Below are 12408 nucleotides of genomic sequence, written 5' to 3'. Positions count from 1 at the left end.
TGCAGCCAAACTTTCACATTCTAGCTTTCTGATTTATATGCCACTACAATACATACAAAGTGTTTATTTTAAACCAGACTATCTGTTCTTCTACTTCTTTACTCTAAAATGTTTAAACCTAATTTAATACGTACCTGTCGGAGAGCCTCCAGCTCCTCGTTGGCCACCCGTCTCTCAGAAGAAGTGTTCTTCAGCTTCGCTTCTGCCATCTCCAACCCGGTTTGAAGCCGGTCCACCTCTTTGATCACCTGGTCCCGCTCGCTCATGATCAGGCGATACTCGCTGATCACGGAGTCCCGCTCCTCCTTGTATTTCTCGCAGTCTTTCACCGCCTTGAGCTGCTGGGTCTTCAGCCGCGTCGCCTCCGACTGCAGCCGCTCCATCTCTCGCTGCAGCTCCTTGTTCTGGGCTGCGGCCTTGGACAGTTCTTGCTGCGTGTTGTCAAACCTGTACCAAATAGGGAACGTGTTGGGTTTAAGTTAAACTGGAAAGGCATCTGCAAAGCTTCATCTCCCTCAGATTAAGAATGTTTTAAGCAATCTGCAGATGTGACCTTGCCGTTCAACTCAAGTACTGAGTTGGTAGCAAAGTTTGCAGTAACTGCTGTTAATCATTAACACTTTTTTACAGCTGCTGAATCTTTATTGCTGTTGGTTTTGTGTGATAGTTCCGGCTTCACCTTCTTATAGACGACGAGTACTGCTGCTGATAGTGGATGGCGGCGTCTCTCTGCTTCAGCAGCATGTCCAGCTGTTTCTGCAGCCGGTGGTTCTCCTCCTCAGCCTGGTCCAGACGACTCAGGTCTGCGTTGTGACCGGCCGTCTTCTCATTGTAACGCTTCCTCAGGGCCTCGTAGTCACTCTTCATGGCCTCCAACTTGTCCACGGCTGTGTCGTACAGCTTGTTGAGGACGTCAGATGAACCCTCTCTCATCACCTGGAAATGAAATCATTCAGGTGCCTCACTGAATTAAAGGGGTACAGTGGGGTTGCTTGTTTAATCTATTTGTGATGCATTTAACAGGACAATAGCGGATGCTGGCAAAAAAGGTAACTGTGCTTCAATATAATTATATAAAGATGAGGTTGGCCATCCTTTTACGTCTACAATCCAGGTTAGCTTTAACGTAAATAATGAAGTCTTAACAGTATCTTGGCACAGCAAAGTTATTTCATTACTTAAGTAATTAACTAAAGCTTTAGCCCATCAACTGCGTGCTGATGTAGCAGGCCAGAATTAAAGCCAGATTCTGTAGCTTAAAGTTTTTCATGGGCAAAGACATACAGAAATGACTGTTACTGGTGCTTTTGTTTCCAGAGATGTTAGACTGTCCACAACTCTGTTAATTGGCGCTTTGGATAAAAATATGTAAGATAAAGAATAAGAGAAGTGCATGAGTCGAGCATGAGAGTCACCAAAACAATCCTCATGTCCACACCACTTATTTTTATGTTTTTCACTCAATCTTACAAGCAACAGCGCTTCATTTGGTCCAGACAAGGTAAGTAGGCCTACTTGCAACCTAAATCCTAAACATTCAAACAAATCCATCATATATATTTCTTCATTTTGGAGTAAATTACTACAGCATACATTACACATTGTGGACAAAAATCTAGAAGACAAACCAGGACATGTGTCACACAAAATAAAGTACAATATGTGATCTGTGACTGGCATCTAACAACTACAATAAAAGGTTGACCTGACATCACTGAGCTAATTTGTTTCCTAATTTGACTGACGCAGAACATCAGTTTATCTAATGATGACATGAGCTCTGGGGACAATGAGGCATGTATCCGTGCTATCAAAGAGCCACATAAGATGTTCCCCACGGTTATGTAAGCCACTGCAAACATTTAATGATCTGACCTTATGGCTGCGTGTCGGACAGAAGAACAGTAAAAGATGCGGGTCAAGTCATTTGCCTCATTTGAAAGAACGCTTTGATCGATGGAGACGTGCCTGTCTGACCGCGTTTCTCTGAGTGATGTCTGGGAAGTAATGGTCACGGAGAGAGAAATACATTGATTTCTGTCTCAAATGTCAAGATCCAAGTGATTGAATCTCAAGGGCAGCCGGAGATGGGAGAAAGTGTGCGAGGGAGTGTGTGTAGACAGTATGCGACTATGTTTTTATGCATTTCTTTGTTATAATTGAATCATTGCTTACAGATTATTTTTTTTTGTTCACTGAGTTCATTTTTGTTGTTGTTGTTGTTCCACTGTATAAGCCTTTGGCTACTTGACTTCTCCTGACACATCTTATTTTTCCCTCATTATCTGGATTTTATAAGCAGGGTTGTAGTTATAGTTGCGCAGGTACCTGCTGGTGCAGCATCCTCATGTCAGCCACCTCCCTCTGGTCGTCATCGTGCAGCCTCCTCAGCTCCTCGCACGCCTGTTTCACGTGGTTGTGCTCCCTGACCAGCTGGATGTTGTCCTGTCTCACCGCCTCGAGCTCCTCTTTCAGCTGGGCATGCTCGCTCGCCAGACGGCTGTGCAGCGTACTGAGGAGATACCACAGCAAGTGCCATCAGACCGTGGGCGCTGCCAGCCACGTTTAAAATCAGCGTTGCAAAAGTAGAGTTGGAAAAGTGCGACCATGTCTTTTTAGTGAAATACACAACTCATGATTATTTACAATATAATAGCTTGTTTTAGATGCATAATTTACTCTATAGAAAAAGGCCCATCAAAGTTCCCAGAACCCAAAGTGTTTTTCTGGAGGCCCAAAATCCAAGATATTCAATTATAAATGAATAAAACACAGTGATGTAACACAGCTAAAAGCACGAGAAGCAGACATTAGAGAAGCTGGAATCCGAGAAAATTTGGCATTTTGCTTGATAAACCACTTATATGATTAACTGATTATGAAAATTGCTGTTGATTACTGTAATTTCCTTTCAATCAACTAATTAGATCTAACAATCCACAATTTCTACAAATGAACTGACATAATTTTACTCTCCTCTGTTCTACACCTATGCATGGCTTATTTGCAGATGTGCTCTGCTCAAGCCTACGCCAACAACTTCTTAGATATTCACTCTTTTTAGTCCAATATGGACGTCTACTGTTTTATTTCATACTTTAAATAAAAGTTCAAGTAAGTTCAAGTTCACTCTGGGTTCCTAAGAAGCTCTTTGTCTCTCTCTAAAGGCACTTCCTCATGCACTACAAGGTAATATGTTGAGTGCTTTCTAAATATGGCACTCTTCATTTCAGGTCTTCACTTTAATTAGTTTCATGCTGACAGTAAAAAAAAAAAAGAAGCTGCTTATGTAACATTGAATTACTATGAGGATCCATGATTACTGAGTACTAATGCCACCCTGTGTGTTAATAAGTGACTTATTGATCTTAGTAGAATGTGAGAGGATGGAGTTCAGTGTGAATGAAGAGCAGAGGCGGAAAAGAAAAGTCATAAATAAAAACTAAAAATCTCTGATGGGCAAACAGGGTTCAGAAGCAAAGGCTTAAACATGGCAATAATCCTTCATCTGTCTGTTTGTGTTGGGGCCAGATGTTGGTTTCCTACACTTTGGAGACAGTATGGCATCAGTGAATCACACAAATGGACCGGCCTCCCCCTTCGCAGCTTATTTCACGGGACAACAAATGCTCCGTTCATAGCTTTATCCTCATGGCACAGATGCCGTGCCATGCACACAGGGTTCAAATGATGATGATGATTACAGAGCCATGCTTTGGCATGAACTCTACAGGGGCATTACTTATAAAGAAGTAATTCTGTCCCTGCTCTTAACCTTTGGTTTGAAAAGACAACGCAGGATTTACGCTGCTAAGACAATAAAAACAAATCTTTTTTTAGAAAAAGAAAAGATGAAATTAAATTGATGAAGGTTTTTTTTTTTTCAAGGCTTAACTCCTCTGTTCTATGCAATCTGCTGTGAATATGTCAGAGGCAGAACTGAATACCAGCTAAAACCCTGCAGGCGGACACACAAATGCATAAAGCACAAATGCGCCGACTGTTAAAAAATTGACAAAGGCCCTGTAGTTGGCTTTTCCACTCACTGGTAGAAGTCTGCTTTCTTCACAGCCTCCTCGCACCTCTTTAGGGTGGTGCTGTGCTGGTTCTGCAGGGACTGCAGGTCTGCCATCGCCTTCATGCACTGCAGCTTCAGACGCTCGTAGTCATGACCTGCTTTTGAGTTTGGTCTGTTACACAAGGAGGGAAGAAGGCAGACAAAGTTGAGGTTTTTAAGACGCCACATGGGAGGATGAGAGAAGCAAGATAAACACCATACAAACTTTGTGCCTATGGGAACACGAGGGAAGAGAGGCATCATTAAAATTGTATGCTTACCCCTTGTTTTACAGAGTTGAGCATATTTTACGTCACGTAAGTTTTTTTTGGTTGTTGTTGCCCTTAAAAGCTGAACTAGGCAAAATGCCTCTATTCATAGTGCAGGTATACACTGAATCACTGCTCTTTGCTGTAATGGTTTGTTTTGGAAAACAGGCACTTAGGTGCAAGAGACCAGAACAGTACCTGCAGTCATCGAAGGTGGTTCCGGGTGAAGAGAGGGCCAGACGTTTGCGTAGTTCGTCCCTCTCGCGGGTCACGTGTCTGAGCTGGAACAAGACCGTCTCCATCTTCTCGTTCACCTGGTGGCTGTCCATGTGGGCGGGCGGAGGGGACGAGGCTTGACCGGGCGTACCTGTGTGAGTCAGCATGTCACTGGTGGCATGTGCCGTTCGCAAAGCTCAGATGATGGACGGGGTTGTGCGACTCAAGCTAACAGATTACAACAGAGCCGGTAGCTCCTGGTCGTCAACTTTTTACTGAAGACTAGAAACAACAAGTACACAAATGTGCTCGCACGGCTCAGGTGACAGAACTTACTAAATATTGACCAATTATAAACAAGAGCTCTTTGTTGCTGCTACTAGACCAAGAATCTACACATTCATTGACAGTACGTAACAAAAAAAACACCTCTTTAATCATTGCTCACATGTGTGCTGCCAGAAAAACTGTTTAATATTCTACTTCATTATTTGTCTACTCGCTGCTGCACTCATTAACCGTGAATATACCACACAGAAATCCCCCCACGCTAACACAAATCAAAGTTCTGTTTCCCTTTCAGTGGCATGAACCAGTCAAATCCTCTCTCCCTCAGAGAATGACTAAATCAAACAGGTCTGTGTGTGTGTGTGTGTGTGTATGTGTGTGTGCTTGTGTGTGTGTGTGTGTGTGAGGGTAGCGAGTTTCTAAATCCTTCTCACATCTGTGTAATCACTTGCATGTGCTCAGAGTCTAAACAGGCAGCAGCCAATGACTGACTATTATTTGACAAATATTATCTTTCCTGTATGTTCTAAGCTCGGTTGTAATCGTTTCTTTTTCCCCAGAAATATCATAGTTTTTGGGGATTTTTCTAATTCTATACCTTACACCTGAACACCACCACCACCACCTCCACCGTGAGCGCCACACTCACCTAAGCTGCTGAGAGAGCTGCTGCTTTCTGAGTCCGATGGCATGGTGGACAAGATGCTGTAAGTGGACCCTGCGAGGCGAACAAAAACATTAAAGTCAGCTGTGAGTGTACTCGACCATGTCTGCATTATAGTAAGATGATTATCTGCAGCATTGTATGGTACATCAAGGCTCCGTGGCTTAGGTTACATTCAGGGGCCTTTACTGAAAAAAGGCCAGCTGGAGGCATAATAAGGTGGGACTTTCCCCAACTTGGGATGACGGGCCTGTGGGCTGACAGCAGAGTGTGGCTAATTATCAGTTGAGCAGAGAGCTTGAATACTGACTAGCCAGGGCCCCAAAGAGGCTGCAGCCTCAGAGCTTCTCCTTTTATCTCCTCTGACAACATCACACAGTTCCCCCCTGTGAAAGCCCCTTCTTTTATAGCCTACAGTGATTCATAATTAACTGTACAGAAAAGAAGCCTCAGTACAACACTGTAAGTATTATGGAGAAGATTGTGTTACTTGGAAAAAAAAAAAAAAGTAACGTTGGAGTAATTCTTGAAAAGAATCGATTATTTTTTAGATTAATCAGTTCTTCATCTTTTATGTCATTCTGGTGACATACTGTATGTTCTTGTGGAAATAGAGAAATTTGATATTCGTGGTAAAGTCGGGCACCAAAGTTGGAAATAGAACGAATGTTAGCTTCTTGCAAAAAAATATCGCTGTTGCTTAGAAACAGTGTTCGGCTGCAAATAAGAATAATTTTTATCATCGTTTAACATGATGATTATCTTTTCAAATAACCGGTTAATCTTTTTGTCTAGAAAATTTCAGTTAAGAGTGAAAAGTGCTGATCATAATTACTTAAAAATGTTTATTGTTTTATATGACTAACAGTATAAAACCTGAGGACAGCCAGTTCTCTGTCAAAAAAAGGAAGGACGAAAAGGACAGTAGCAAACCCAAAACATCTGGAGCTGAAAGTTTTTTTGTCAACAACAAAATATCTACTACTACTGACAGAAGCTTCAAACATCAATTTCAGCCTCAAATATTCAGATATCCAGTACTGACTGGGCTATACTTTGAATTTTACACATGATTTATAATAATTGAATGTATAAAATGTCAGAAAACAGTCAAATTAATCTATCATTATTTCCCCAGAACCATGAAAAACATCAAAACCTCACATTTTGGCAGGTGAAAACAGTAAATGTTGGACTCAAAAATTAACAGATTGTCAAATTTGTTGTCTATTCATGCTTTGTTGGTTGAATTATTCAGACTCCTTTGACTCCCGACTGTGTACTCTTTTCATCAAATGTGAATCTAATAAGCACGTCCGTGCATTTCCTCCTTTAAACGGTCTCCAAAAAAAGAAAACTTTAATGGTGCAGAAAATGTTTAGCAGACTGCAGAAATCATGATCAAACAGCCAGACATGCACTTTTACTGAAGTCTAACTTAGCTGTGGGATGAGCACCTTATAGTTTGGTTAAATCAGCAACTTCCACCCCCCGATGTAAAGTCTAGCGCTCGACTCGGAGCAGGAGCATGACAAACGATTCTATTTACCCACGTCTCGGTACTCTAAATCAATCCCTGGCTGGCTGTGTTCCCACTAGCTAAAGGAGACTATGAGTTTGATTAAGACTGGAAGGAGCCCAGCTAACATGGCTCACCCCTCTTTTTCCCAGCAAAGGACTGAAAGAAAAAAAAAAAAAAAGACTGATGTGCCTCAGGAACCGTGGCATCCCATGGATCAAGCTCTCTTTGTTCTCGCTCTAGCTTAAGTTTCCCATGACTCTGTTTGAGCAGAGAGTGTCTCAATGGGCAAGGTTCACTGTGTCATAGCTCACTCACTTTTCTGCTCCGTGGAAGTCATGTGACCCTGGACCTCGCTGCGAGGTCTGACCCTCACCGCTCAAGTATCTCATTTGGGTTGATGTCTTGCTGCAGTCACAGCAACTTGGTGGAAGATTTTCTGAGCTACTATGCGTTAAAATGTTTCTCTTGGAGCTGAAAACAGGAGCTCCGACAGTGAGTGTTGATATGGTCTACAATCACATCTGGTACTCGACTGATAGTGAATGAGTAACACTCAAAATATTGTGCCTTTTCCATGACGATGGGCTCAGGTTCTTCCTCAGAAACCTCAAACACTTTTTATACTGTATGCATACCATTTTCCCTTAATCGTGACACAAAACTTCCAAAATAATGCAACTTATACGTGAAGTCATCACCATTTAAAGCCTGACAATTTCTGCACATTCAAGAAAAGACAAGAAACCATTTATTCAGGGCTGGGAGATATGGCCTTTTATTAATACCGCGATATTTTTAGGCCATGTCACGATACACGATATATATCTCGATATTTTTGCCTTAGCCTTGAATTAACACTTTGATGCATACGATCACACCAGTGTGATGATTCTATATGTCTACATTAAAACATTCTTGTTCATACTGCATGCTGCAACTCACATGGCGTTTCAAAACACAAAATTAAAGTGCACTTTTTGTACATAATGCCACTACAATATTTTAAAACAAATAAAAGTTCTTTTTTGTGCCGTTTTTCTTCAGAATTAGCACCTGCGAGGGCGTTTGACGTTGCACACACAACAGATGTATGTAACTAGGTGCGCTTGTTTTGTATCTCTGTGAGGAGAGGGAGGGACGACAAAGAGTGTGAGAAGCCTGGAGTTAAATGTCCGCGGCTTAAAGCAAATGCGTGACAACGCATACTCGAGTTTCACGATATAGTCATTTTCTACATCGCACAGACTACAAGCTGCGATATATATCGAGTATATTCGATATATCGCCCAGCCCTACATTTAACGTGTGTGAATAAATAACAAAAAGTTACTGCAGACTTTTTGACTTGTCACAGTAGTAGTAGTATAATTTTCTATTCAAGACATGTGACAGTGAGCCAGCATGCACGATATACAGCCATCATTAATTTTATCATCTTCACCTGTGCTTCTCCTACTGTAACCGAACAAAGAGGCCTAATAGACGGCATCAGCATTTTGTGGCAATTCATCAAATTTCCCGGAGCGCCCACTGGAGTCGCAAAAAAAGCTTCTTTTCTTTCCCAGCTATGCAGTTGTACTCCATGAGACCAGTAAACAGACTTTTTTTCCCCAACAATTATTGGATGGATTGCCATTAAAATTTGGTACACACAACCATGGTGCCCAGAGAATGAATTTAAGTGCCAGGTTGACATTTCTGGTTCAGAGGGAAATGTCTCAACAACAATTCCCCTGTACTTTTGGTGCAGACATGAACCGTCTTTGGGGACTTTTGGTTTGAATTTGGTTTATCTATCCAACAGTTTGGATTTCTTTATATGCCTCTAGAGTCTAGCGTGGCTGCAGGCTGTTGTATTCTTCGTCTAAATAAACTGTTCTCAAATATGAGCCTCAATCGTGGGTATGAAACGGCAAAATAAAATGCTAACTAGTGTCTGTGTGGTAATAGCCACAGTCCACTGAAAGAATTGTGGATAGTATTTCATCAGGGGAAAGATCAACAGTGAAGGAAATATAAAAAAAACATGTCCTGCTACCATACCAACATTATTCTGCAGTGTCACTGCACAGTCAAGTGAACACGTCAGCCACGATACACACCCATATGATATGCTGCCATCATGTTATTGTTCTCCAAGAAAAAGGTTAGAACAATCAGTACACAAAAGGTTTCTACTGTCTAACCCTGCAGCTAAGGTTCTGTAAGACTATAGAATAGCTTTGTTTATTAAAAAAGAAAAAGCAAACAAGCCCTCTGGGATGTGCAACCATATCTGCATGCATCGTATTCACATCACAGTGAAACTCGTGCAGCTCTGTGATCATTTCACACGGATACTTTTAGCATCTCCGTTCTTGACATTTCCCAACTGGGGTTAACTAAATGAAGCGCTCACTCGTTAACCTTGTTTTGATTTTAAAAGATGATCTAGCCATCTCGCCCTCTGGGACTGTGAGCGACTAGGGAGTTAGCTCGATCGGGCTGCTGACAGTGCACATTAGTGAGAAACATGGGCTGTGACAAGCTGCTGTTTTGCTGGGGAAAGGCCCTTCTTTTTGGCTGTGCAGTGGAGGAACCTGTCTGCCCAGTAGCAAAAAGCAGCTCAGCCCATTTGTGTCCTGTGTGACTGCAGACAGGGAACTGCAGACTACGCCAGACTACTAAGACGAGCCCAGAACACGTTCATGAAACTGTGCAAACCTCTTCAGCAGCACATCAGGATATATCAGTGCTCACTTTTAGACGTGGTGCATTATTGTGAAATGATGAAGCTCAGAAAAATGGACTCGCTCTGCAGCGTCGGTTCTCTTATAAATAATGAGAGCAGAATAAATGCATAATTAACACCTCGCCATTCAGCTCACTGACGAGGACACGGTAGCTGGCAGTGAACAAGGTAACCTGTGATGCAAATGTTGCTTTTGAGCTGCAAAAGGTGAAGCACAGGTCCAGAGAAAGGACCGTGTAGTACTGCTGCTGAATATGACGTGTACAGTTTAAACTGCATATAAATTAAAGATTTAGCGCTCAAAGTGGCAAATTTGGGGACATAAATCATCAGCGGCTTGGCTTACGCTGAATTTGATGACACGTTTATTGGCATCATAAAAAAGAGGTAGAGCATTTCTGTAGCTTTAGAATTTAGCAGTGAACGTGGAAAAACACATTTAGAGGGAGAAAAGGTGGTGTATTTTTATTTGAGCAAGCAGGGCAGAAAAAAATACTCTCATATCAGACTGAATGAGCTGCAGAGAAGAGTAAATACATCCCAGTCTCAAGAAGGAGGCTGATGCATACGTTATTACAGGATTATCTACAGGATGATTGCTTTTATGTTAGCAAACAATCATCTCTAGAACACTAGGATGTGAATTTAGTGCACAGCTTGTTGGCATCTGATGGTGTAAAAAGGTTATTCTGAATACATTTTACTCCAAAACTACTACAGATAAGTGGTGAACTGACAATAATTTTGATTTAATGAGCCACATTTGCTGTTATGTGACGATCTGATGCTGCTCTCTGTTTGGTTGTACGCTGAATATCTCAGGGTTTCGGGGCTGCAAAGACATCACAGCAGAGATGATTAGTCAGTTAATCAATCGACAAAAAATGAATCAGCACTTTTTTGATCATCTGGGGTGCATTATGCAGCTTTCGAAGATTTCTCTTCCTCTGAATATTTGGGGGAAAAAAAGAAGTCAGCTTAGCCGGTAAGATATTCTGATGGACAGTTTATCATGACGAGAGAATAATAAGCAGACTAATCGATAAACAAACATAATCAGTCGCAGCAGTCTATTTGAAAACATCAACTTGAGTTGGTGAGTCTTTTTTTATAGCCCAGACGGTTATTCAATTAATAAAAAAAAGTATATTCTCACACATCAACACACATTTATCCTTAACTCATTCATTTAACTTTGACAGTGTGTTATTGATTCTCTCTCTCACACACACACACACACACACACACACACACACACACACACACACACACACACACAGCTTCTGTCACTACATTGATTGTTTGAGTCTTTTTTTGTTGTTAAAGTCCATTAAATGCTTTCACAAAAGGGGAGCTGTGCTTTTAGTGACAGAGCAAAGGAAACAAGCACAGTAGTGTGAGTGTAAATAAGCATCAGGTCACATGATTGTGCTGCCCTCTCTCCCTCTCTCTCTCTCTTTATTCTTGCCCCAAAGGAAAAAAAAAGTCATGCCCTTCATCAAGTTGTCATATGGTCAATACCCCCTTTTAATGTTAGTTAGATCATGCACACTCACTCTAATGAAGCCATACTTTGTTATGGAGCAGCATGAACCACCATGTACTGCTTGTACTTACCAGTTGTGTGATCCACTGGTCCGATGCCATTCAGCAGCACGGAGTGCAGGTGAGGGTGCGTCTTCTCCAGAGCCGTGGAAAACTCTGCGAAATGGTCCCTGTCTTTACTTATGAGTATCTTTAGGAGGAGGTCCACTTTCTCCGAGTTGGAGGAGCAGTTGTGTCCCAGCTCGTAGCGTTCAGACTGGCTAAGGGTCCCGCAGTGAGCCAAAACATCCACCACTCGGTCCGCTTCTGTTATCGACTCCACCAAGTTCTGGTAACATTTCTCCAACAACTCTTTATGCTTTGGCTCCATCTCTCTCTCTCTTTTTGCTCTTAAAATAAACCTTTTTCCTCACTCTCCTTTTTTTGCTGTTCAAACTTCACTTCAACCGTGTCCGACAAAAACCCCGAAACTATCCCCGCTCGGCCCAGTTGGGACGGTTTTCAACCCGAATTGAAGGATACACAAGAAGTAGCCATATTTGTTGCCCAAGGCTGTTGACTGCGCGGAGATGACAACACATTTTTCCAACCGCCGCTTCGTCCTTTCCCCGAAAGAGGAATAAAAATAAATAAATAAATAAAAAAAACCTACCGCCAGACGTGTCTGCCTCTTTAAGCACAGCTCCGTGTATGTTACGGAGACGTCCTGAAATGAAGTTGTTCCGACATGTTTGTAAAGTGTAAAAGAAACTCTTAAAGAGCCCCCTCTCCCTCTTTTCTCTCTCTCTCTCTGGGTCAGGCTACAAACTCCGCCATGTCTCACCGTTCAAGCAGCTGTAGCTCCGTGCCAATCATCATATTTCCGTGCAATGGACATTTAAGGTAAAGGTAGGCGGGGCTTTGTTTGTGTACGCACCTGGCTCCCCCCACCTGCCGCTAGAAGCCCCATTAAGAAAAACATACAGTTAAAAAATTAGTTACCTAATCCTCTTTTAGGAGGTTATGAAAGGTTTGTGGTGTTTTAATCAAGTGGTGGAATGACTTCATTGCAAGTAAAAGTACATAAAATGCCCATGAGAACAATGGTGGGCATGTACTCGAGTAATAAGTACAATT

At 42.0% G+C, this 12408-nt stretch overlaps 1 protein-coding gene across 1 annotated transcript in view; it reads right to left on the bottom strand.

Moving 5' to 3' along the window:
• Positions 1–12163, bottom strand: part of LOC109143045 (disks large homolog 5) — a 28942-nt gene extending 16779 nt beyond the window's left edge. The window contains 7 exon segments of the mRNA XM_019278863.2: positions 135–447; positions 680–936; positions 2329–2512; positions 4047–4190; positions 4525–4693; positions 5480–5548; positions 11365–12163. Of these exon segments, the coding sequence (XP_019134408.2) occupies positions 135–447; positions 680–936; positions 2329–2512; positions 4047–4190; positions 4525–4693; positions 5480–5548; positions 11365–11662 (1434 nt within the window). The 5' untranslated portion in view covers positions 11663–12163.
• Positions 12164–12408: the final 245 nt, after the last annotated feature.

This window comes from Larimichthys crocea, chromosome XVI (genome assembly GCF_000972845.2).
Source record: "Larimichthys crocea isolate SSNF chromosome XVI, L_crocea_2.0, whole genome shotgun sequence".
Taxonomy (NCBI): domain Eukaryota; kingdom Metazoa; phylum Chordata; class Actinopteri; family Sciaenidae; genus Larimichthys; species Larimichthys crocea.
This window is presented reverse-complemented; position numbering and strand designations above follow the sequence as displayed.